The sequence below is a fragment of the Aspergillus saccharolyticus genome (genome assembly GCF_003184585.1).
Source record: "Aspergillus saccharolyticus JOP 1030-1 unplaced genomic scaffold BP01scaffold_2, whole genome shotgun sequence".
NCBI lineage: Eukaryota > Fungi > Ascomycota > Eurotiomycetes > Eurotiales > Aspergillaceae > Aspergillus > Aspergillus saccharolyticus.
In genome coordinates this window covers 93378-118585 of record NW_020290612.1, presented here as the reverse complement: position 1 = coordinate 118585, position 25208 = coordinate 93378, and the positions used below count along the sequence as shown (strand labels likewise).

Sequence of the window (25208 nt, the reverse complement as noted above, 5' to 3'; positions counted from 1 at the left end):
AAGAAGGTAGTCGGAGGGGCCAATTTTCCTCAAGGTAAGACAAAGGGAAGCAAAGAAACTTTCAGCATCAAGAATCCAGTTTACAAGGGTCATATTGAGTTTCTTCGCGTTCATGGACAGGCCTTCTTCAGCAGACCTGATCTAGCCCACCAAACCAGGATAGCAAAACCGGCCTCTCAAGGCAAGTCTATGTCGGACTTTGTCTGCTCATGTCAGCATTATGACTTAACTTAACTTGCGAGAGTTGCTTCCATTTCATTTCCGACTCTCCAGGATCAGTCTTCACCCCACTTACCGGTCTTCTCCTGACGGACTGATAAAATTGCTATGCTTGTGGAGTGACCGGTGAGCAAGCGGCATGGAAGACCGCGTCGAAGCGCGCTAGAAAATATGATCCCAGTCAGCGAGCCATTACTTTCCGTCTCTTCAAGCCCTAAAGGGCACCGGACAAGATCTCATACTAAGGCTTGCACCGATTTTCGCTCCCCACATTGCCTCCGCAATCCGTCCTCTCCGATAGAAAAAACCCTCATCCGTCCAGGTTCATCCCTTATCTGTCCGAGCCTTCCAGGAGGCTTGTACTCTGATGACCGACAGTCCCATTGGAGATTGCTTTCACAAAAAAGCTTTCTCGGGCATTTTTCCTTCATCTATCACATGACTTAGGATCTTGCTGAACATTGAACCCTATGACTTACACTACCCTAACCAGTACCGGATCGTGACTCCATACCCTCATTGTGGTAACTTTATGTCTGACGTACGGATGCGTACACTTGAGTGTAGTATATATATATACAAGCCAAAACATCGGTCCTCTCTTGCGCTGAGGTTGGATGACAAAAACTCTATCGTTTTCTTTGTGCGTCATTTCTGCGTGCTGCGCAACTGGCAGCAACAGTTGATTCCAAGGAGGCACAGTGCATCAGCGGGGCGTTCCGTCTGCATCTGATACTGTTAAGACAGTCAGAACTGCCCCTGTCAGCTCGGCTGTGCATGATTTCTGTGATCATCAAGTCTCGTGCAAACAATCCCGTGAGGTTATTGCCTCTACGTGCTGTTTCAGCGCTAGCAAGCTTACGCCCCTAAGTGTTCATTGATGCCCAATGTTCGTTACTGACATTTTGGATGATACGTGCCGGCGGAGTGAGGGAGTAGCTCCTGCATTCTCTTTTGATTCTCGATACCCACTCAACATCGCCCATGTTCGTGTCGGTGATACCCAGTAACTTAATAGTAAACTCATGGGTCCCTTGTGCTTTTCCGCCACCCCCACCACGCACTGCGGAGTTTGCTGGATGGGGCGGGTAGGTAGCATACTAAGCAGGAATAGACCGTGTGGTTGAATTAATGGTGTTTTTAGGTATGTAGTCGTCTGATTGAAAGGCTATGCGTACTACGGAGGCGTGTACCAAAAGTTATAGAACAACGCTAATTCTCTTGGCGTATTGCAGGCGTATGGCCTACCATACTAATTTGTATGACACATCAAATGCATGCAGATCCATAAAGAAATCGATAAAACGCCCGAAATAGTCATTAAATGAAGCTGGAAATCGGTCTTTTGGAGCGTATCCAACGAGTTCCTGGTGTTTTGACACCGCGATTTTTACCAAAGAGGGCCTTCTCCAAGGTCCTGGCGCTTGGATAACTTGCCCTTATGGCGTACACCTTGCCATGTTCTCGAATCGGTGTCAAAACAGCCCTCGGCGTAGCTATTCCCACCGTCAAGCTTGATAATCTTATCAACGTGGTGAATCAAGCGTTCGATCCAGAGCTGTATACGTTCCTGAGGCAGTTCAGCCCAGGCCTTCCGCCACGCCAATTCCGTGGTCTTCTTGTCTCTCGCTGCGCCTCGAGAGGTTGTATGGCGTTTGAGCCAGGGCCAAGCAGCTTCAATCATATTCAAATCAGGCGAGTTTCCCGGCTATTCAAGAAGCCTTTGAAGCTTCTGTATAGAGAACAATGTATGTATAAAATAGTGTTTATGGGCCGGTGCCCCGTCCTCAAGAATCACGGTATTAGGCCGGCTGATCTTACATTGCTTCGCGAAAGGCTAGAGATGTGGAATAAGAATTTCCTAAGGAAATTATTAGTCTGTGTATATAGATTAGTATAAAGGAGGTTATTCCTACCTTCCAGTATCAATACCAATTGATTCCACCCTTTCCTCGCCGAACAAGCTTACCTCGTTCCTCAGTAAACCGCCAAACAGGCTGCCGGCCTGGTGTTTCTTCCTTGACGAAGATTTATACGCCTAAGCCTGTTATTTAACTCCCACTGTTCACGGTGAACTGTCTTGTATTCCTTATTTAAAGTCTGGATTTCCTTCTCAGCTTCCTGTTTCTCTTTGGCAGTTTCAGGCTTGAAGATATGTATAGGATCTTACTAAGTTAGTAAATCCAAGAGCTGGCTTGAAGGAACTTACCTTTTTGATTATATGAAAAAGCATCCCAGACCATGAAATCTGTCTTACTTTTCCAGCGGTGTTGAATATATGAGGCTTCATACTTCTCGTGAGTACGGCGCCAGATTCTTTGGGCGCCACGGCGCTGGCCTATACAGACTGCAGTTTCGTCTGTAAAGATGAGGTCTTTTAATCCACCGTTCTGTATACGTTCCTTGAACCAGAGGCAGAATTCCAGGTGTTGTTTCTTCATTTCGGGGGTTAGACTAGGCTTTTTAGTGGGCTTGACTGATTTGAAGCCATATTTCTTCAAAACATGGTATACTGATATTGTTGAAACACCTAGTTCAAACGCCATCATCTCACACGTTCGTGATTGAGAAGCCCGGTTCTCGCAGACCATATCAATAAGCTGATTCGCCATAGAATTAGTTATTTCTCTGGGTCGTCCGGAACGAGGCGCGTCTTGAATATATTGAAGAAGAATTCGTGGATCGCGTTGAGGATCAAATCCACGTTCCTTGGCTGTTCTTATCTACTGAAGAACAGCGCCTCTTAACAGGCCCGTGGCTGCAATAATCAACGGCATCTTAACTCTGGTATGATATAGGGAAAGTGTCTGAACACGGCTTCCAAGATCATGGTGTTCCTGTATAGCCATGGCAGCGGCGGTGTTAGCTGGCAGCGGCAGTGTTAGCTGGCTGGCTGGAAGAATACCATGAATTTCTATATTTCCCGCGTTTTATCCTTTTTAAGAGCTTCATTTTTGCTTTTTATGAATCAAAATAAACAAGATTCAACGCGTTATCACTCTCTAACTCCATTTTATGATCTATCATATTAATTTATATGACGGGTGATAACTGAACGTTACGTTGATTACTGCCAAGAGAATTAGCGTTGTTCTATAACTTTTGGTACACGCCTCCGTACATACTCTATAGTTTCTTAGAGTATGTGTGGTACTGTACTCCGTAGATGATGGCCTGATAAGATAACGGGCTGAAGGCTGCTGAGTCATGTAATTAGTTGCCGGGGCCACGAGGATCGGCCAAACAATACCGCGTCATCCCCAGCCTCTCTCCCCAACCACCGCATTTTCGCCTTGGACTCGGCTCTGCTTTGGATTCCTTCCCTGGGTGTGTGTGCAAGCCGGTACTGACTACTGACACATTTGGCAGCGCATACCTGACATTTGTGCTCACATCCGATCTTCTGGTGACCGAGCATACCATATTGTATCATATACACTGGTACTCCGTATCATATCACAAGAAGTGGACCGGGGAATACATACATTCAGTGGGTAAGCGATCCCACATTCCAATCCGTCCCACTCGGTACATTCATCATCGATCCATCTCTCGATGTAAGATTATCTATCTATCTATCAATCAATCAACTTATCTACATACCCCTTTCAATTTCATCACATACACACCTATCTAGAGGACATCCGCCTGACCAAGACACAGAGTGCCCGTCTCGAGCACCGCGCTCTTGACATTCACTAACCGCCATCCAGCACAACCATGCCTCCCGTCCAAGCGGCTGGCGATTTCCCCGGCATCTCCATTCTCGAGGTTCTGACTACAACCACCAATCCACGCGACCTCACCCCCTCATCCGACCCTGCCATCGCGAACAGCAACAACAATCTCCACCAGCTGCACGCCCGCGATGACACCAAATACAGCCCCGGCACGGGCACTGTGGAGCCGCACAACATCAACATGAAGGGCCTGATGGCGCTCTTTGCCATCATCGGCGCGGCGTTCGTGCTCGCGGCGATCTGGTTCTTCTTCTGGGCCAAGAACGGCGGGTTCGTGTGGCGCAAGGGCGACTGGGAGGAGTACAAATCGACGGTGCTGCGGCGCAAGGGCCCGGACGGGCGCACGCTCAGCAACGCGACCAAATCCACCAAGCTGGGCGGCGGCAGCATCGTGCACCGCGCCTACAGCGACGGCGGCTACACCTACACCGAAACCGCGACGACTATCACCGAGAAGACCGGGGCTGCCGGGGCTGCGACCACCGAGGAGCGCAAGCGGCGCCGCCGGCTGCGCGAGAAGTTCCGGCGGCGACGCAAGGACGACGAGATGACGACCAACTGGGAGAACGAGGTCGACGAGGACGTCGCCGCCTACCGCAAGGAGAAGCCCGCGCGCGTCGGCGGCATGAATCGTGAAGGCGACGGCACCACCACGTACTATGACGGCAGCGACTACGACCTGTCCAACCCGCCGAGCTACTGGCAGCAGCAGAGCGAGGTCAGCCAGGTCCGTGACTACGCGTATGACCCGGTGCCGGAGCGCAAGAAGAGCAAACGTCGCGACTTCTCGTTTGTGGCGGGTAGTGAGGAGCTGTTGAGCCACGCGGATGACGACCATCATCATCATCACCGCACCCTTCGCGAGCCCTCGACCCGGAGGCATAATCGTCGTCGCGAGCGGAGGAGATACGCGCCCGGTGAGAGCGGCAGCACCAGTAGCCCCTCCCGCTCCTCCCGCCAGAGCAGTCCCCGCAAGCGCCCCTCGGTCACGGGCCACTACACCGAACCCTTGGACTTCACCTCCTCCGCCCCCTCGCGGTCCGAGTACCAGTACTCCAACGTCGACACGGAGGATTCGGGTACGAAGAGCTACCACCATCCAATCCCCGGGCTGAGCAAGGGCTACCGTCGCGAAGGTGGTCGGGGTCGTCGTCGCGATAGTCTGAGTGAGAGTGATGGCGAGGAGACTCGGTACTCAAGACGTTAGCTGCAGTTGACCCGTTAGATCTGCACTTTTTTTTTCATGCATGGGAGGAACTTTTTTGTCGACTGGCGAACCTTGAGTGAGGACGGTGCGAAGCTGAGATTAGGTCGTCTTGTGTTATGCTGTATATGCTCTTCATGCGTTCTGATTTTTCTAGCGCTATCAAACTGACCAAATGATAAGATGGGATTTGTGGGAATGGGAGGGAGATTCAATGCGTAAATGAAATTATGATCTGACGTTACCGGTGATTCCTTTCTGATAAATATTGTTGAAAGTATAGTTGGTGAAAGAGTCCTATTCCGGCTGTTGTTGTGGACACGGATTGGAACTTTGGATGGCGGTTTATGTTCGTGGATCACGTATAGTATTACGCTTACGCAGCTAATTAACTGGTTCTGGACATTCTCTTGTGTCTCTCACGATAGTAAGCTGTCAATGATAATTTCTATGGATCTTCTATTTAGTAACCGCAATAAATAGCATGCAGTTTCGATTGGATCTGATATACACCCTCCTCCCTCCTCTTCTTTTCTCTCACCCAGAAACTCCATACCTATGAAGAAATGCATACTCACATACATCGACCAGGGTTACTCAACATCTGATCACACTCAGACAGAAAGACAATGAAAGAGAACGATAAGTACATCGCACCTCACACAACCCCGTAAACCAAACCGCAAATAATGACCAAACGTACACAGTATATATACTACCACCATCATCAACTCATCGCCTCAAAAACACCAGGGCCAAATACCCAAACAACCGATACGCAGCAATAATTCCCAGCAGGATACCCACCCATTTGCCCGTGCGGCCCGTCGCGTAGCCATACTCGTGCAGCACGCCTGTACCCCGGATCTGGCACTGCGCGGCCAGGTCAGTCTGGTACATGCAGGTGCAGTCCGAGGCGCAGGCGAAGATGCGGTCGGAGAATTGGTTGACCATCATGCCTTGGAAAACGTAGGCCTTGATAGGTTTGTTAGTCGGTTGGTAGTGAGGATTGGGAGGGAGACTGAGGGGAAGTCAGGAGTAAATGACTCAAGAGATGGGGGGGTGGGGGACACTCACCTGGTAGTCTATATAGTGAAACACGTATTTCCAGAACGGGTTCAGGACGGTCTGTGTGACGAGGAAGCCTCCTACAGCCATCCAGAGTCCGTTGGCAAAGGCCACGAGTGCAAGGGCGATGACGAAGTTGGGGAAGATGGACGACACAAACACAACCAGGGATTCGGCGGCTACGAGGTCGAGGAAGATCCACATGATCCAGGTGAAGAACGCCGTGGCGGTCGGGGTGAGGTTGTTGAGCCAGTAGGCGATCAGGGAGTAGAGTAGGGAGATGAGGACTATGAGTACCAGGTTAGACGGTGGTCCGGACAAGGCAGGTGCTGGGGGGAGAAACATCGTACAGAGGAACGGAAGTCCGATGATGAAGTTGGACACGAGGAATGGAAAAGACCCATACAGGCCATTTGCACGCTCTTTCGTGAAGGTTGCGAGGTCCTCGAGGAAGGCGGGCACGTAGGCGACGGCCATAAAACTCATAAATGCGGACCCGAAGAACTAGAGGTTGTTGAGATATGTGCTAAAACTGTCAAGACTGCCAGGTCAGAGGCTTACTATGGAGTTGATGAGTGGCTGGATGTAGGCTTGTTCACTGTGCAAACGGAGCCAGACAGTTCCTACCAAGATGGCCAGAGCTAGACAAAGTCAGTTGCTGGTTATCAATGCAATGAGAATAAAATACCGAGTCTCTGCAACCTTGACACGTACCCATATACATAACAATTCGAATGCCGTATGCCACAATATCGCGGTGGCTTTTGATGAAGGCGCGGTGTAAGAGGGACACGATGATACTAATCATCCCTGGACGGCCAAGCTCTGCAACGTCAACCTGACTGAAATCCTTCTCTATGCCTCGTGAGTCCTGCGATAACCGCTCGTTCATCGCACTACGCTCCGCAGACTGCTGCCAAGCTGCGCATATCTCCTCTACTTGATCCTCCGGCGCGCATAGCGTACTGCTGGCGAAGTCGGCGCTGATCAGATCAAGAATGAACTCGGCTGGATTTGTATTCGGAGGAATGGGATGGCCCAGTCGGTCAAAATAAGCAGGCACCTCAGCGAGAGGACCACAATAGCACGTCTTTCCCCCTGAGAGCAGAAGCAGCTTATCAAAGAGCTGAAAAGTGGTTGATGATGGCTGATGAATGCTGGCGATGATAATGAGCTAGCAGAGGTCAGCAGACTGCGCCATTCCCCCGTGCGATAACCATACGTTATTTGCGATAGCCAACTTCTTGATATAAGAGACGACTTCATAGCTGGCCGTCGAGTCTAGACCACTAGTAGGCTCGTCCAAGAATAAAATCTTCGGACAGGTTATTAGTTGACTGGCGACACCAACCCGCCGTTTCTGCCCCCCGCTTATGCCTCTGCGGATTGGAGTGCCAACTAGCGTCGAGGCTTGATTTTGAACACCAAAGGCCTCCAACAGAGTACGAGTGCGCTCTTTTCGCTGAGACTTGGAGACGGACCTGGAGCAGTTAGCCTCTAGACTGAGAACAGGGTCATTGTTGATAGGAGAATTACCTTGGTAAAGAAAGATCAGCTGCAAACTCCAATGTTTCCTGCACAGTCAATGAACCAATCAAGGCATCTTCCTGCTCCACATAGGATGTGAGTCGACCAAAGGTTGTGTTATCAATTGAAGAACCATTAACGTAGCATTCTCCGGCATGTGTTGCGCCCGAAGTTGCTACACGACGAGCAAGGACATTAAGGAGTGTCGTTTTACCGCATCCTGATGGACCCATCAAAGCAACCAGCTCCCCTATCAATTAAGAAGGTCAGTCTTATTCAGCAAGTATACCTGGGTATACAGGTCTACCTCTCTGCGCAGAACCACTGATCCCATCGATGAGATGTCGGGGTAGCTTCGTTTGACGATCCTTGACTGTGACTCGTAGATCATTCCACGAAAAGCTATGAACCGTATCGTTCATCAAAAACTGATGACCTTCGTTCCGCTCGAGGTCAAAGTCATCTTCCTTGGCCGGGAGTTCGGACGCCATAATCGGTAGCGGGGGATACACCAGGCTGTGCAAGTAGGTAAGTCGTGCTGAAATGCGCCAACTTAGACGGGGAGATTGCAAACTATAATGTCGGATCTGTGTAAGTTCCGGAAAACAGGAACAGGGATCAGGCGAGATCTGAACAGCAGACAAGAGCCGTTAAAGGGCCCCGGAGGGCAGCACAGGGCTGCATCTTACTTAAGACGAGGCCAAGCCCGCTATACGATTTCGCGAAGGAATGAGAACGCCGAAGATGCTCGGCGTCAAGGGTCATCCTTCCTAGCAGCTGAACTGGGGAGGGGTACCCTGTAAGTCACAGTCATTCAGTCAGTCAGTCAGCATTCCAATGCAGCGAGAAAATTCAGCGACCCATGGATGTGAAGCCCGAAGCAGTTGATGCCCGCTGATGGTGTGGATGTCGCCGTCCTTAGCTCGGATCAAGGTTCCCATTCCCCGAGTTGCCCGAGATTCGCTTTGTTTCTCCACCGAGAACAATCCTATTGATTCGCCAACCTTATTTGTTTCTCAGGGAGGTCAGCGTTGTTGTGCTCTCCAACACGAGGCGTGGGAATTCCCGCAGGGGCCGCAGTGAAAAGCAAAATGGAACTATTGCTTTTCGATCGCTGATCCCGTACGATAGCCTGCCAGTCGGCCGCCTTGATTGGTGGGGGCGCATGGCAGTGTTCTGACCAGCTGAGCTGGGCTGAAATGATCACGATTGTGATTGAATCCTGTCGAACAGTCAGTTAGTCAGTCACTCAGTCACTCAGTCAGAGTCGTGGCGCGGACACCCAACCACGGCCCTCGGCTACTAACTAATAGCCTGCTGCCGTCGTATCCCACCATTGCTGGCTGGACGTCACTTGTAAGCGATGACCAGGGCCAGGATAAAGCCCAGTAAATCCTCAGGTAAACACGGCCGACTCGCGTAGTTGGTCTGCAATCCTCATCCCACCGACGGTTTTTGTATCGTCGCTGCAGCCGCGCCCGAACGAGGCGTCAGACCGTTTTCGATCAGCCATCACACATTTGTGCGACGCGAACACCCTCCCAAGATCACCCTCGCGCAGTAACCATTGGTGTTGCTTATCTGTTGTTTTCTTCTGCATGAGGGGGGAAGAAGAGATCGCATCCGTGCTGCATATGATGTGACGATTGACATCTTCATCCCACGCTGTGTATGGTGTGGGCTGCCATGAGTGTAGAAGGGAAGGAGAAGAGCCACAGGGTAGGAATGATCAGGTCGCCATCTTTCGGCCGAAGTCCTCTGTGCTGCGCCATCGTGGCTGATTCATGCGCCTGTCGTCACCCGTTGCAATGACAGCTACCCCAGATCTGCATGACAGGCAAGGAAAGGTTCTGGCTGCAGGGGATGGCTGGAGCTGCTGACAAAAGCCACCTGCGAATAAAATGGGAGTTCCGAGAAGGAGAAGAGAGGAGGTGCACAGGGTCAGTCTGTTCTCCACAGTGAGTTCATCCTTCATAATGAGTGATATAGCTGAAGAGTGGCAGTCTTGCAAATCCTTTCCATATTCCTGTACATTCAGACAGGTGACGTGATTACATGCACACATACGTGCAGCTCAACCCTATGCCTACATGGGTATATATACAGCAGGTACAGTATCATAGAGATCTATATTTGCATTATCATGGCTTGTTAGTACTGTTGCTTGCCTACATCTCCTTACCTCTACGAGACTGGAATGTGATACTTGATTAATATTTGACTGTGGTTGCATTAAAAGCGCTTCAAAATATACCATCTCCTGCTTCTTGCTCCTGTGATTTGATCCAATATGCAGGTCAGGCGCTGGTAGTGGTAGCTGAGTGCCCAGCATCCGAGGACATCGAACTCCGAGCAAGTAACAGTTGAAGTATTGGATACCAGTGCTGCCTAAGGCAGATGCCAAGTCTTACTTTCACACATCTTTCCCCCTCCACCTTCTCTCCTCACAACACTTCTTCATCCCCTACAAAACACTCCCCTTAAACAGCTCGGGATTTGCTCACTCTCAAACCACATATGGCGGATGAATCGGGAGGGATAAAACAACTGCGACGCCGGCTTATCCGAGCAGAAACAATCCGCCAGGGGAAATCTGGGTATCTCGTTTCGAATCCCGCGGTGAGGACACTATCAACCTGAAGCTGTTTACCACTTTCACCGAACAAAAGGGCATAGTGTACACAACTGCCGGTCTCGAGACGGGGATGCTGCAGACCACTTTGGAAGCACTCGTATCCGGACTCGAGTTACTCTCCTTAATATATTTCGTCGACCCCTCCATTTATGTTGGGAATGAACAGGGCCTATGGCATGCTGTCTCGAGATTGCAGAGAGCAGCTGCCAAGAAGTCCGTCATCTGAAGCCAACTCATGCAGGCTCTGTTTTGACTCCTCAGGTCTAGAAAACGGCACCATCGGAACATGTCCAGAGGGACCGTGGGTCTTATGTCTTACCTGGATAACCCACCGACCAATCTCCGCCGCCACAAGTGTATCCTTATTTCTCAGAATGGATACAGACCCGCCCGGTCTGCCAGAAATACGCTAGGGCACAAGAACCATCCAGGATCATGGTGGAAACTGCTCATTCAGCTTGCATTCGGTGAGGAACAGCTCCCAACAATTCCCATTAGCCAAGCTTCAGCTAACAAGCTTGAAGTTGCTTGACGGTGTCTCCTCGTGAGTCAATTGCATTGGCAAAAGGCTCTATAAGGCTTGTCTCGCTTTTTGCTGGACATCATCGCGCGAACCACATTGCCTTGAATTGCAAGGTATTGTAAATCATTGTTGCCTACAGCGAGGCGATAGCCGAGCGGGGTGGGGGAGCAGGCAAGCCACCAGGCACTAACCTACTTTGCTATCCGCTCCGTCGGCACTTTTGCGGCGTCAAGGGCTCCGAACAATATGGCATCAACCACCGGCGATCATGAAACTGTCCGCCACTCAAGGAAGTAAAATATATTGCCTGGCCAAAGGGTCTGCCTCGGTGTCTTGGCGCCCTACCGAATGGTAGGCTTCAGGGGCTGCCTATGGTCAAGCTTCAACAGCTGTGAGTGGTCAAAAAATGCGGCTACGGATTGAGCTTGTGTTTCATGTACGACGGATGAACCCTTTTGGAAACGGTTGAAGACCCTATTTAGGGCCAAATCGGGAGCTCTTCGACCTTATCCTAGCCCTAATGATCTTAGTCGCTCGGACCCGGTTTGCTCTGGGCTTGGCAAGGTACCTCAGTCCTTCATTTCAATTGACCGGAATTCTTCCAGAAAGCGTTCGATATAGCTACTACCTCTGGTGCAGAAACGTGCTCCCCTCTCTGCTGGCATAAATACCTTCTTCTGCCCTCCCTGTCATGATGGAGTTTCTTCCTCATCGCACTCCTTTGCACTCTTTCCTACCCCGTTCAGTCTCTCTTTGATCTTCGCCTCCGGTTGATCCAGGCTTCCATTCACTCAATCAAGATGCATTTCATCAAGACCTCCCTCTTGGCCGCCTCCATGGGCGCTGCGCTGGCCGCCGCTGCTCCTACCGACATCGAGAAGCGCTCCAGCTGTACCTTCACCGATGCCGCCAAGGCCAAGTCTGGCAAAACCTCTTGCTCGACCATCTACCTGAACAACATCGCGGTTCCCGCTGGTGAAACTCTGGACCTGACCGGCCTCAAGTCCGGTACCACTGTAGGGCGCTCCCAAGCACATAGGCGCATGATGTAAGCTGACCAACCCCCACAGGTCATCTTCGAGGGTACCACCACCTTCGGCTACAAGGAGTGGAAGGGTCCCCTGATCTCCATGTCCGGTACCGACATCACCGTCAAGCAGGCTTCCGGCGCCAAGATTAACTGCGATGGTTCCCGCTGGTGGGACGGCAAGGGAAGCAACGGCGGCAAGACCAAGCCCAAGTTCTTCTATGCCCACAAGCTGGACGAGTCCAGCATCACTGGACTGAAGGTCTACAACACCCCGGTCCAGGCTTTCAGCATCCAGTCTGACCACCTGACCATCACCGACGTGACCATCGACAACTCCTCCGGTGCCTCCGAGGGCCACAATACTGATGCTTTCGACATTGGCTCCAGTACCTACATCACCATTGATGGGGCCACCGTCTACAACCAGGACGACTGCTTGGCCATCAATTCTGGAGAGGTAAGTTGAAAGACGCCTCAATGTCAGCCTGTCAGTCCAAGCTCAGCAGCTAACTGATATACCGTCAGCACATCACCTTCACCAACGGCTACTGCAGCGGTGGTCACGGTCTCTCCATCGGCTCCGTCGGTGGCCGCAGTGACAACACCGTCTCCGACGTGACCATCTCCAACTCCAAGGTCCTCAACTCCCAGAACGGTGTCCGCATCAAGACCGTCTACGGCGCCACCGGTACCGTTGAGAATGTCAAGTTCGAGGACATCACCCTCTCCGGCATCAGCAAGTACGGTATCGTTGTCGAGCAGGACTACGAGAACGGCTCCCCCACGGGTACTCCCACCAACGGTGTCAGTGTCAAGGACATCACTTTCGAGAAGGTCACCGGTACCGTTGAGAGCTCGGCCACTGATATCTACCTCCTTTGCGGTTCCGGCAGCTGCTCTGACTGGACCTGGTCCGGCAACAGCATCACCGGCGGTAAGAAGAGCAGCAAGTGCAAGAACGTTCCTTCCGGTGCCTCCTGCTGATTGGGTGCATTCGTACCGGTCAACTCTTGTTCGGTTTGAGAAAGAGTGCGATCTACTGGTGAAAAAAACGTGTTTTTTTGGCGGGGAGAAGAGGAGATCTCAGGTTACTCTTGCTCGACCTCTGTCGGGATTTAGTATCCCGTGTGTATTTAATCTATAATTCAGTAGAAAGAGGAACAATAATACATCTTGATTGAGGAATCACCTATTGTTTTCAAGCTTCAAAGATATCAGATAGCAAACAGGAGGAGAAGGGATGTTTACAAGAACTACCATCCACGATCCTCATCATCAACAATCCTCATCGTCAACGAGACCTCGTGGCTTGCAGACAGGAGATTAGACCTTTTGACCGACCTACCTACGTTGCACGGGGAACCATCAATCCCGATCAAAGAAATCCTGTCTGTTGTTCTAGGGAGAGTTACGTCGCTGTCTTCTATTCTCCGGCCCCCACAACATTCCACTCCAACCCCCTTTTCTGTCTCCTCCGGGGCCAAATCTGCGATACGGAGATAATATCTACAAGTCTTGCCTCAGCGATACCCCGAAAATCCCCCCTGCCCCTCCTCCCCCCTCTTTTCCCTCCTATTCCTAACAGCCCTCCCCTCTCTCCTCCCCAACTCTCCGCCCACGATGCACATAAATTTGGTATACCTGCCCTGGAATTGGCGGGTTCTCTCTGTGCGCGAATACCAGCTGCCATACTACACGACTTTGATCGTTACCGCCGTTGAAGCAGACCAGAGACAAATATCTTGATACATACCGAGTAATTCTTCTTTCAGCCCCCACTGAGACGAACACTGGTGGTTGAGAGACGAATGCAAGAGCCGTGATTTTTCGGTAATCAGCGTGCTGTGTTAGTCACTTTCCATGATCCAAGCATGATGTATTGTTTGCAAATTTGGAAGAAGGGAAGGGGTGAGATGGGGTTAGCTATATGAGTTGGAGTTGGAAGGTTGAGGATTTTGCACTACTTTCTTTCCGATTTGCTGGTTCTAGGGGATCGTGGCCTTGGGTTTTTGGGGGGGGGTTGTGTATCATGGATATAATAGATCGTCTTGCGTAGGTCAAGGCTTAAGTCTAAGAGGAAGAAGGAGGAGGAAAGTCCGACAAGTCAGCTGAAAAGAATAAGGCTGAAACAATGCTTGGTATTTGTAAAAGATAAGAAACTATTCGAAAATTCTAATATGACTTTTTTATGCTTGTTTATTCATTCGTTCCCGTTTACATGCTGGAAAGCGGGATATGTTAGCAAAAGGATTGGGTGGATTGCATACAACGGGGACATACCGGCTAACAGGGCTGAGACCAACCACCCGCATACCGTTGTGCAGGACTTGGCGAGCCGACTCGTAAAGAGCCATACGAGCCTTCTTGAGTTCGGGCTCGCTGCCGACGACCTTGAGCACGTCGTAGCTGGAGCTCAGCACGTGGGTCATGCGGAAAAGGTAGGTGAGGATAGTGGTGGGCTCAAGGGTCTTGGTGGTGTTGAGCAAAACGTCGGGCCACTGAGCGAGCTGGCGGGCGAGGTCGACGGCGTGGGGCTCCTTGAGCAGGCTGAGGTCGGCGTCGTCGAGCTCCTCGACGTTGAGGCCGGACCTGCGGACGATGGAGCACAGACGGGCGTGGGCGTACTGGAGGTAAGGACCGGTGTCTCCCTCGAAGGAAGTCATGGCGTCCAGGTTGAAGTCATAGCCGTTGATACTATTACCAGTCAGTAAGCTCGTCTGAGTATGATTAAACATTTTATTTTGGAATGGGAAACACATACCGCTTGCCGGTCATGTCCTGGACCATGACGGAGGTGATACCCAGAATGTCGGCGACCTCCTCGGGGTTCTCGACCTGCTTGTACTTCTCCTCGTTCTTTCTCATGACCTCGTGCATCTTGTCACCGACGTCCCGGAGGATGTCATCCAAGAACTTGACGGTACCCTTACGGGTGCTCATACCACGGACCATACCGAAGTTGATGTGCTGGCAACGGCTGGCCAGATCCTTGAGACCCATCAGCTCGGTGATCTTGAACAGCTGAGCCAAGTGCAGATCCTGCTGAGCGGCAACAACGTAGATCATCTTGTCGAAGTTGTACTTCTCCGCACGCTCGGTGATGGCGCCGATATCGCGGGTCAGGTAGAGGGGCGTGCCGTCCTTGCGGACAATGATGGCCTTGCCGAGCTTCTTGGCACCCTGCTTGGTGAAGTCGACGATGACAGCGCCCTCGGACTTCTCGGAGACACCGGTCTTTTCCAGAGTCTGGTAGGCGGCAGTCATGCTCTCCTGCTTGATCTGAGACTCGCCGGAGTAGACGTCGAATTCGATGTTGAGACGAGCGTAGGTCTGCTCGTACTTCTTGATACTGAGGTCACGGAACCGGCGCCACAGAGCCAGGGCATCGGGGTCGCCGTCCTCCATGCTCTTGAAGTAGCGACGGGCGCTCTCGTCCTCGCTGGCGTCAACGAGCTTCTGCAGCTCCTGCTCCAACTCCGCGACATCCTCGCCCTTCTCCTTCTTCGTCTTGATCTGCTCCTTAAGCTCCTTGATGGGACCCTCCTGCTGGGAGACAATGTTGTTGATCTTGACGTAGACATCGAACAGGTGGTTGATGGGGTCCTTGGTCAATTGCTCCTCGTTACCGAATTGCTTAAAACCGTTGGCAAGCAACCCGTACTGCTTACCCCAATCACCGAGGTAGTTCATCTTGATAACATCCCATCCCATGACAGTGTAGAGGTTCGCCAAGAAACCACCAATAATGGTACTGCGCAAGTGGCCAGCGTGGAACGGCTTGGCGATATTGGGGGAGGAGAATTCGACAATGATTCTCTTGCGGCCCTTGGAGGCATCGGAGGGGTCGCGGAGACCCTGGTTACCGTTGGTACCATAGGAAGACTTCTGCTTGAGAATGCGGTTGATGACAGAGGAGGTGAGAATCTCGGGCTTAAAGAAGAATTGCAGGTGGACGCCGAAGGGGACGGGAGGGAGGACAAGGTCGGACTCGGGGAACTTCTCGGCGAGTTCCTTGCACAGCTCCTGGGGATTCTTCTTGATCTGAAGGGCGGCGACCTACAATGCGCAACATCACGTTAGTCCGCTAGTCGCGAGTGAGGGGCCGATGCCCTCAAGGACTATTGCAGCCCAATGTGGGACATTTTGGTTATGTCGCATACCGGCAGCACCAAGTCACCTTTATCGAGGGAATTCGTCCATGACAGGCGAGAGTAGATCTTCTCGGCATCAATACCCGTAGCCGCGCCCAGCTTCTCGGCAATGTGCTCTCTGTAGCGGTCGACGATGTTCAAGGAGGGGAAGCAGTTGGGGAATTTGGAGGTCTCGGAGGTGGACTGGAGGGTGAGTCCCTCGACGGAGGTGGCGAGGTCCGCAGCGGAGGAGGACATGGCTGCAGCTATAATTTTTGAAGTGGAAGAAGAGAAGGAGGAGGAGGGAGAAGAAAAAGCAGAGCGCGAGAAAGCGAAGAAGCGACGACTATGTTGTGGACAGTATGACTGGGCGGCAGTCTTGAAAATGGCGTTAGAAAAAGGCCGGGCCCCGCTTACCAGAAGGCGACCCATATAAATTTGGAGGGGTGGGAAAAAAGAGCAGCACAAGCACAGGCTGAGCATAAGAGATTTGCTGCCCGCAGCTGAGACTCTGACTCAATCCCGCTGTCGGCCTTTTTTCTGCCCTGGCGGTGAACGAATCACTCTGAATCACGTGGTATCTGGCAACCCTTCCCCGAAGAAACCCTACCGCCTGCCCCATTTTAGTATAGCCTCGCCTGACGTCACTGTTCTGCGCAACATCCTTCCCCAGGTCACCTGTTCGAGCGCCAGTGCATCGACACGCGAGTGACCGGATTCGAAGCCATCCCATGATGTATCTGCACTACCGCAACCTTGAGCCGAACTACGTTTCGCAGTCAGAAAATGGGTAATAAGCGCCACGCGGCCCTGTCCAGCTCCATCCAGCGGGCCATCTTCCGCGACCCCGCCAGCTTTCGCAAGACGCTTATCGGCCGCTTCCTCGCCTTCTTCACTATCTTGTACATCAAACTCATCCGCTACGGACACGTGCAATTTCAGAAGCTGCGCAATGAGGTCTGGCAGATTGATGAGGAGGAGTACAAAGCCAGTTTTCGCAATGACAGCAAGAAGACGGTGCCCTTAAAGCCCATGGGCGACCTGGGGCTGTCCGGGTCGGTACGTGTATCTCCTTCTCATCTGAGTAGAGTATTGAATCGAATCGCAGAGCTAATCTTGTGTTCGATAGACCTTCTTCAGCACCTCCAACTCGTGCTTTCTGATCAAAAGCCTCCCGCGACACTTCGAACATTCCTTCTTCCGCGAAGAGCTGCTCGACCCCTACTACAACTACATGACGGAACACCCCGAGTCCCTGCTGGTCTGGATCACCGACTACGTCTACTCGCCGTATTGGACGCTCGGGAACCTGGTGGGCACGACGCCCGCCCACCACATCATCATGGAGAACATGCTCTGCGGCCGGGACACTGACCCGGCGGCGGACAAGTGGGAGACCTTTGATCTGAAGCCCGTTGACTATTTCTACCCCGAACGCGACCTGGTGCCTGACCCGCTCGTCAGCAAGACGACGCTGAGCAAGATTGCCGACGAATTCGCTGACAAGGTTCGCATCAGCCAGTCGCAGTACGTCGCCCTCATGCAGACCCTCGAGGCCGACACGCATTTCCTCGAGGTCGCCAACGCGGTGGACTACTCGCTCTACTTGGTTCGCTTTCCGGCCTCGTCCACCCCGGACATCGTCGGGAGGCCCAGTCCGTGGCGGATCGGGTTGGAGTCTGCTGATGGGAAGTGGAAATACCGGGCCGTCGTTTTGGATTTCTTCTGGGCCCGGCACAAGCTGCATGCCCAGGCCATGACGGGAGTGATCCAAACCTTCAATGTGATTGGGCGCCAGGGACCCATGACCATTACAACCACTCCAGATGAGTACAGGAAGAAGTTCTTGACTATGGTGAAAGCCATGATTGAAGTACACGAATAATTCTGCCGAGAGAACCGAATACACCATAATGTCTATATCTTCACAGCCAGAATTCTAGTGATATCATATCGTTTGATGGGCCAAGTAAACCGTGGCCCGCTCATTTCGAATCGTTTCGTTGTAGGTAGTTTTCGCTTGTGCGCATTCACTCATAAAACCGTATATCTGCAATCCCAGGATAATTGACAATACAGCCTTTCATGACGCGACGTTCTATCATATCTATATCGCACGGAAGTACCGGGCATCGGTACAACCGACACGTGAGATGAATGCAGGAAGCTGTAATCCAGACAGCCAATTGCTTAGAAGCAGAAGACCTGGTCTTCGAGCTTGCTGACGGGGCGGGCCTTCGTGTAACCAAGAGACTCGGTAGCCTTTTTCATGGCGCTGACCATGGGGGGAGGACCGCACAGGAGAATCTTGATGTCGCTGGCGGGGGCGGGGAGGCGCTCCTGTAGTAGCAGATGCTTTGTTAATAGAAGAATTCTACTGAACGACTATCGAGGCCAACAAACCTTGATCATGTCGGGAGTCACGAAGCCAACGCCGCCAGTCCATCCCTCAGGAGGGTTGTTGAGGACGTAGTAGATGCGGAAGCGGTCATCCTCCTTGGCGAGCTGCTCGAGCTCGTCCTTCATGAGGATGTCATCGGGGTTGACGTTGGCGAAGATGAGGTCGATCTGGGTGTTGTCGTTGCCACCGTTGCGGGGACGGTTGCGGATAATAGCCTTGATGATCTGGTACATGGGAGTGATACCAGTGCCACCGGCGATCATACCAATGTGACGGCACATGTTGGGAGTGTAGACCATGGCACCCTTGGGACCGCGGACCTTCATGGTCTGACCGACCTGCAGGGTGGTCAAGTACTTGGAGATGTTACCCTGAGGGTAAGCCTTGACCAGGAGATCGAAGTAGCCAGCCTCGTTGTCGGAGGAGATGGGGGTGTAAGAGCGGACAACCTCCTTAGGCTGGCCCTCGATATTAGCAGCGAGAGAGATGTGCTGACCGATGGGCAGACCCAGGATATCGGTGGGACGGGGTAGGGCGAAGCGGTAGATGGTCACATTGTGGGAGATATCAGTCTTCTCCTTCAGGGTGAAGTGCTGGAACTCATTGGGGTTGAGAACCTTGCGCTGCTCTAACAATTGCGATTTCCGGTCAGCGCATTGAGAGTCAAGGTGAGTTTGAATTATGGTTGAGTGATATACGCACTGTTGCTGAACAGCTTGAAACCAACAAAGATCGCAGCCAACGCGACAGCGAAGGGGAGAAGGGCCGAGATGGAACTGTGATCAACCGTTTCGGTGAGTCTCCACTCGAAAATACTGTAGAAATTATGGTTAAGGGAAACATACCTCATGATTGCAGATCCTCCGGTATCCTAAAATGTGAATGGCGACCGAATGTGAGAGGAGGAGGAGGAAAGATAAGGAGAGGAGGCGGCGGCGGAAAGTCAGAAATAATAAAAGGTGAGTCGGTAAAGGAACAGCCGGCAAGACAAGGCTCGATGTTTTGTGACGGTAAAAACAGCGGCAATTAAGAGTCACGGGAGGGGAGTTCCCCGATTGGGCAATCCAAGGGTCCGCAGTCCGCGGATCTGCTGTTGCTTATCGAGATTCAGTCAACAACAATGTTGGACTGGCGACTTTGGAGTATAAGACAGGTGAATGACATCTGGCTGGTGGATGGATGGGCATATAGTTGTCCTCTGATTCTATTTGACTCTATTCGGCCAATAATCTTTGTAGCTACATCAACAACACACCTAATACTCCTACGATAGTTGTTGCATTGACCAGCCATGGACGAACAACACACCTCCCTCCCAGACGCCCGCGGAATCCAGCCCCATTGGGGATTTGGTTTCCCTCCCTCAATCTCTTGGGGTAAAGAATCCCGTCTGCTTCTCTCCCTCCCCCATCCCCCAAATTTTCCCTATCTTGTTCAACAGTTTCGATCTTATTTCATTCTCCATCCGTTTTCTTAGTTCCGCAATCTTACCCATAGAATCTCCGCTTCTTTTCCCAGCTTAGACATTCCTAGAGCATTTCCATCATGACCATAGACGCCAACCCGCCCGAAAACCCGCCAGCCTTCAATCTAACCGATGTGGATCGGCAAGTTCTGGCGCAAACCGATGACGAGTTTATACTGCACGACTGGGAGGATCTCAAGTCCATCATAGGTGAGTGTGCAGTGCTTAATGACATTCCACTCTATCTTTCCAGTCAACGTTTACCCCTCATTCCCGTTTCTCTTTCTTCCCATCGCCTCCTCCTCCCGTCAATTCCGCATTCCCGCCATCCACGGAAGCTAACGCCCCAACCCCGCACCGCCAGCGCGCAACGACCTCGCCCTCCTGAAGCGGAAACCCTCCGAACTCCGCCGCTACCTCGCGTGGTCGCACGCGACAAAACAAAAATACGGGTCCATCACCAACTACATCTGCCAGGAGCGCCTGCACTGGAGCCTGCCAGACACCCACCACGACAAAACTGTCGTCCCGCCCATCACCACCGACAGCGGGCCGGTCTTCCCCTACAACAACCCTACCCCGTTCGCCGACCCGGCCGACTACAAGATCCTGCGCAACGACTGGCCGTACGGCCTGGCGCCGGGTATCACGCACCTGGTCGTGTGGCTGCGGACGCCCGTGGCTGTCAACGAGGCGGACGGCGACCTGACGCCGGAGAGTCGCGCGTTGGTGGAGGGGTTCGTGCTGCGCACGTTTGTGGGGAGGCTGGCCGCCGCGCCGGAGGCGAAGAAGTGGGATGACTCGCCGCGCGACCATGTGCTGTGGTTCAAGAATTGGACGGCGCTGCAGAGTGTGCGGAGCTTGGAGCATGTTCATGTGCTGGTGCGCGATGTGCCGGAGAAGATTTTGGTGGAGTGGACGGGGGAGGGGCCGCCGATGCATTGAGGTTAATAGTATTGAAATATCTGCTGGTGATGTTGAAGTTTCCACAAAGGCATGGCGTATTTGGGCCATACATTCGCACCTTCTCACTGGGAAATCCTCGATTGAACATAGCATTGGGAATCGTAATCACCAAACTAGAAAGAAAAGAACAAACACAAGAAATACGGAGTAGAAAGTGCATGTACGTCGAGGAAAGAATCATTTTTCCTCTACATCAAACTAAAAGTGCCACAGAATAAACCGCGAACCCCGTCGAATCATATAATGCGCCTGCTCCGTTTGCCCATCCCATAAATATCGAGCAGCAAACCAACTAGCAACGAAACTTGGCTCACCGAACACCAAGTACCACTCTTCAAGTCTTCTGCTCTTCTACAAACTTGAGTGCCTCTTCCCTCGACACAACGTCAATGGTACTGGCCTTCTGCCGGAAGCTGACGCCGTAGCACTTCTCCGCCACGTGCAGCATCTCCGGCCGGAAGGTCGTGCAGATGAACTGTCCGTTCGTGGAGTCGGAGATGGACTTCAGCATCTGCGCCACCGCTGTACGGTATTGGGCGTCGAGGTTGGCGTCGATCTCGTCGAAGAGGTAGAACGGTGCCGGGTCACAGGCCTGAATTGCGAAGACCAGCGCGAGCGCACACAAACCTGTTTGGTACCCAGGATTAGAAATATGAAGTGCATGGACAACAGGGATCGAATTCTTACTCTTCTGCCCACCACTGAGCTGTTGGATTCGCTGCTGTTCGTCGTGCTTGCTATTGAAGCTGACGCTGATGCCGACTCCAACGTAGTTCTCCACGCTCTCGCGGGTCGCCTCGTCGTCGGACTCAAGTTCGTCGGGCTGTTGAAGAGCGCGGTCGGTTTTACGCTGGATGATCAAGCGCCCACGGCCAGCGGGGACAAGCTTCTCAAACACATTGTGGAACTCGCGCGACACCTGCTTGAAGGTTCGTTCGATGGCCTCGTCCTTGCGCTGGTCGAGAACGGTGATCAGATCGTCGATAGACTTTTCCGATGCCTCGAGCTCCTCTCGTCGACTCGTCAGCGTTTCCCGCTGCTTGGTGAAGCTGTTGTACTGCTCAAATGCCTTCTTGTTGACGTGAGAGTACTTCTTGAGACTCTCATTGACCTTGTGCAGTTTCTTAACCACCGTGTTCGAGTCGGTGTTCTTGTACTTGCTGAACGCCTCGTCGGGCAGCACGCCCAGGTCGCGGATATTGGCAGCACACTCGGCCGCCTGCTTGGTCAGAGCAGCCTTCTTCTGCATACTCTTCTCCATGCGACGCTGGTGTTTCTCGATGGACTTTGCCAGATCTTCGAGTTCGCGACGGGTCTCCGTATTCCGCTGATTGAGTTCGGAGACACGGGCAGTAGCCTGGTCGATCGAGTTATCCACCTGTTGAAGTCGTTGAGCGAGTTTCTCCAGGGCCTTGTACAGGCGCTTCATCTCGTGCTGTGTTTCTTTCAGGTTGCCTTGACCATCATCATCCGCCATATCCATGTCCTGGCTCACGAGTTGGTCCAGCCGAGGGTTCAGGTTCTCCCGCAATTCCACCTCAAGAACAGACTTGCGAGCTTCAAGCTCACTCCGCTGACTAGAAAGCTCTTGGTATTGGCGCCGCAACTCCTGAGCAGTGTTGTTGAGGGTTTCCAAGCGCGCTTCTTCCTCATTACTGAGCGCCTTCTGGAAGGGTGATTTCAACTCTGCCTCGAAAGCACTGACCTGGTCAGACAGGGCAGCCAGGTTGTTCTCGATGTTGCGGATAGCCCGACGTTTAGCTTCAAGATTGTCGGTCTTCTTCTGGAGGAGATCGCGCTTGGCTTTGAGCTCGTGTCGCATAGGCCCGCTGTTGTTCAGTACCTGGTGTTTTTGCTGTTCCAACTTCTGAAGCTCGCCCACGGATTTCGTGATGAGCTGATCAAGCTGTTCCAATTCTTTCCTAATCTCACTTCCTCGGCTCTTCTTGGTCTCATACTCATCTCTCCATTTCGTCAAATTCTTCACGGCATCGAGTCTCGACTGACGAGAATCGTGGAAACCACCTGTGAGGGCACCTCGCTTGTCAGAGCGATCTCCCTCAGGAGTTATTGCGTTGACTCCGTGACTGCGGGCATATTGCGAGGCAACCTGCAAGTTGGGACAAATGATAGTCTTGCCAAACACGTGGGTAAAGGCTTTCTCGTATTTCGAATCGAATTGGAGCTTCTCAATCATCGGAATCGTGTCGCTTGCCCTAGGCATATTAATTGGCCTGGACCGAAGCCTGTTCAGAGGCATGAATGTAACTCTGCCAGCTTTCTCCTGCTGGAGGATTTCCAAGACCTTCGTAGCAGTCTCATCGGTGTCGACAACATAATGGAACAGACTTTGACCGGCTGTAACCTCAACAGACGTCCGATATCTGTCGCTGACCTCGAACAGCTCCGCTAGTGTGCCGTACACTCCCTCGAGGTTGTACTGCCGCTTGATTCGTCTGACAGCCGCGATACCGCGACTTGTATTGTGGTCCATCATTTGAGATAGGTTGCGCTCCGCACGCGCCACTTCGTTCGAGGCGTTGAACAGGATCGAGTCTAGCTTGGCCTCTTCTCTCCAGAGCTCCTTTCTTTGGTCCATCAGGCGATCTCTTTCGTCCTTCGCAGATTGGACCAGCTGTTCCACCGAGTGAATGGTGTCTCCTCTGCCATCAATCATCTTTCGCAGGCGTTCAGTTTCCGGTTCCAAGAGTGCGATTTCGTTCTCAAGCTCCTTGATATCCTCCTGAGTTTGCGCCATGACGTCTTGAACTGAGGAAATGGAAGAATAGTTCTCCTTGATCTCCGTCTGCAGCCACTTGTCACGCTCACTCTTGTTGCGGAATCGTGAGTTGCGACCTTGCTTAGCATACAGCCGTTGGCGGGCCGTCTCGGCTTCGGTGAGCTTGGCCTTGACAGCCTCCTCCTGATCCTTGGCGGCATTAAACTGGGGTAGAAGCTGCTGCAGTTCTGCCTCGCGCTCCTGAATCGCTTGCTGAACCGTCTTGAGATCTTCATCGTGGCGCGCCTTGAGAGCCAAGGCAGCAGCCTGGTTGTCCGACAGTGACTTGGCCTGCAATTCTACTTGTGCCAGAGATTTGGACGCTTCGCGACGCTCATCTTCCAGTTGAGCTTTGTCGACCTTGAGAAACTCGATCTGCTGCTTGCACTCTGCGATCTCAGAGTCGATCTGTGCCATTTCTTTCTCCCCTTGAATGAAGCGATCGCGATTCATGTCGGTGTCCTCAACGCCTGTCTGTCTTTGCTCCTCGAGACTGTCGAGAAAACTGGCAATCTCCTGCTGTTCGCGAGAATAGATGGTGTATTCCAAGCACCTTCGTTCCTTGTCCTTCTCCTGATAATTGCGCAGCTCGTCCTTCTCCTCTTCCAGTTCCGCGAGACGTTCATTGATGAAATCCAGAAGTTCGTCAATCTTCGCTCGCTTGTTGTTCGTTTCGTGCATGATCTTCAGCGACTCCGCACGGCGGGCTTCGTAGACCTGGGTTCCGGCGACTTCCTTGAGGAGATTAAGGCGCTCGGAGTCCTTCATGTTGGTCAAGGCCGTCACACGACCCTGAGGCACAATGTAATACGGATTGGAGCGAGAGAAACCTGCCGACTCGAGCAGGTTCATCACATCAGATTTGGTGGCGTTCTTGCGGTCGAGAGTGTATTCATCTTTCTTCAGTCCGATCGTGCGACGAAGGACGACCTCGGGCTTGCCAGTGGGGAACCGATCGTCTGAGTTATCGAAGATGATTTCCACGTACGCCGACATCACCGCGGAACCCGAACCTTCCTGTTGACTGTCAGATTTCGCGCGAGAGGTAAGCGATTGAAGCCACATACGTGAAGAAGCGCCTGGCGCTCCTCTCTACCCAAGTGCGTATAGGCATCGCTGAGGACAAAGCGAATGGCTGCGAAGAAGTTACTCTTGCCGGATCCGTTTCGACCCACGATTACGTTGTGTTTCGGCGAGAAGGGTTCAATGACTGTTTGGTCCTTGTAGCTGAGTGACAATCTTTGTTAGACTGAGTCGCTTTGTCTGAAGATAGAGATGGTCCCTTACCTCTTAAAGCCCTGAATAATGATCTGTTTGACGTACATCTTGACGAGGCGGCGCGCGCGAGACACGAGAAACAATGGCAGCCTCTTACAACAACCAAGTCATCCCGCGTCAACCACGGAGAAGAGAATCGCAGGAGTCTGCGCCCAAGTAGCTGGCTCGATAGGGGCTGCGAGAGGTTCAAGGGACGGCTGCCGCGGAGTTGCTTGACACCGGCGACCAGTGGGTGACTTTGGA

General features: G+C 52.3%; 9 protein-coding genes across 9 annotated transcripts; 4 read left to right on the top strand and 5 right to left on the bottom strand.

Annotated features, from left to right (window-relative positions):
* Window positions 1-2144: 2144 nt before the first annotated feature.
* On the bottom strand, window positions 2145-3642 carry BP01DRAFT_370698 (uncharacterized protein; the record flags this gene model as incomplete). The annotated part of the gene is made up of 5 exons (XM_025576622.1): window positions 2145-2237; window positions 2296-2384; window positions 2429-2942; window position 3345; window positions 3596-3642. 5 exons carry the CDS (start codon window positions 3640-3642, stop codon window positions 2145-2147), a joined length of 744 nt encoding a protein of 247 aa, XP_025435144.1.
* Window positions 3643-3757: 115 nt separating this feature from the next.
* Window positions 3758-5191, top strand: BP01DRAFT_352686 (uncharacterized protein). The gene has a single exon (XM_025573999.1). It carries the CDS (start codon window positions 3940-3942, stop codon window positions 5164-5166), a length of 1227 nt encoding a protein of 408 aa, XP_025435143.1. The 5' UTR covers window positions 3758-3939; the 3' UTR covers window positions 5167-5191.
* Window positions 5192-5895: 704 nt separating this feature from the next.
* Window positions 5896-8249, bottom strand: BP01DRAFT_378730 (putative ABC transporter; the record flags this gene model as incomplete). Its single annotated transcript, XM_025577082.1, has 8 exons — window positions 5896-6138; window positions 6241-6518; window positions 6582-6735; window positions 6793-6872; window positions 6946-7405; window positions 7454-7712; window positions 7768-8008; window positions 8066-8249. The coding sequence occupies 8 exons, from the start codon at window positions 8247-8249 to the stop codon at window positions 5896-5898; spliced, it is 1899 nt and encodes a 632-aa protein (XP_025435142.1).
* Window positions 8250-11716: 3467 nt separating this feature from the next.
* Window positions 11717-12930, top strand: BP01DRAFT_287613 (glycoside hydrolase family 28 protein; the record flags this gene model as incomplete). Its single annotated transcript, XM_025571504.1, has 3 exons — window positions 11717-11932; window positions 11987-12403; window positions 12472-12930. The coding sequence occupies 3 exons, from the start codon at window positions 11717-11719 to the stop codon at window positions 12928-12930; spliced, it is 1092 nt and encodes a 363-aa protein (XP_025435141.1).
* A 1134-nt stretch (window positions 12931-14064) lies between these two features.
* On the bottom strand, window positions 14065-16566 carry BP01DRAFT_352679 (arginine--tRNA ligase). The gene is made up of 4 exons (XM_025573998.1): window positions 16107-16566; window positions 14708-16002; window positions 14227-14640; window positions 14065-14167 (listed from the first exon to the last, which is right to left on the bottom strand). The coding sequence occupies exons 1-4, from the start codon at window positions 16332-16334 to the stop codon at window positions 14161-14163; spliced, it is 1944 nt and encodes a 647-aa protein (XP_025435140.1). The 5' UTR covers window positions 16335-16566; the 3' UTR covers window positions 14065-14160.
* Window positions 16567-16581: 15 nt separating this feature from the next.
* On the top strand, window positions 16582-18174 carry BP01DRAFT_352678 (phosphatidylinositol phosphate kinase family protein). The gene is made up of 2 exons (XM_025573997.1): window positions 16582-17135; window positions 17206-18174. The coding sequence occupies exons 1-2, from the start codon at window positions 16863-16865 to the stop codon at window positions 17959-17961; spliced, it is 1029 nt and encodes a 342-aa protein (XP_025435139.1). The 5' UTR covers window positions 16582-16862; the 3' UTR covers window positions 17962-18174.
* BP01DRAFT_71991 (cytochrome b5 reductase family protein) lies at window positions 18128-19580 on the bottom strand. Its single transcript, XM_025580046.1, has 4 exons — window positions 19323-19580; window positions 19180-19253; window positions 18480-19105; window positions 18128-18416 (listed from the first exon to the last, which is right to left on the bottom strand). Exons 1-4 carry the CDS (start codon window positions 19325-19327, stop codon window positions 18267-18269), a joined length of 855 nt encoding a protein of 284 aa, XP_025435138.1. The 5' UTR covers window positions 19328-19580; the 3' UTR covers window positions 18128-18266.
* A 29-nt stretch (window positions 19581-19609) lies between these two features.
* On the top strand, window positions 19610-21034 carry BP01DRAFT_352675 (GIG1 family protein). The gene is made up of 3 exons (XM_025573996.1): window positions 19610-19853; window positions 20011-20152; window positions 20307-21034. Exons 2-3 carry the CDS (start codon window positions 20023-20025, stop codon window positions 20885-20887), a joined length of 711 nt encoding a protein of 236 aa, XP_025435137.1. The 5' UTR covers window positions 19610-19853; window positions 20011-20022; the 3' UTR covers window positions 20888-21034.
* On the bottom strand, window positions 20979-25208 carry BP01DRAFT_310524 (chromosome segregation protein SMC). Its single transcript, XM_025572421.1, has 4 exons — window positions 24975-25208; window positions 24755-24914; window positions 21596-24704; window positions 20979-21535 (listed from the first exon to the last, which is right to left on the bottom strand). The coding sequence occupies exons 1-4, from the start codon at window positions 25010-25012 to the stop codon at window positions 21243-21245; spliced, it is 3600 nt and encodes a 1199-aa protein (XP_025435136.1). The 5' UTR covers window positions 25013-25208; the 3' UTR covers window positions 20979-21242.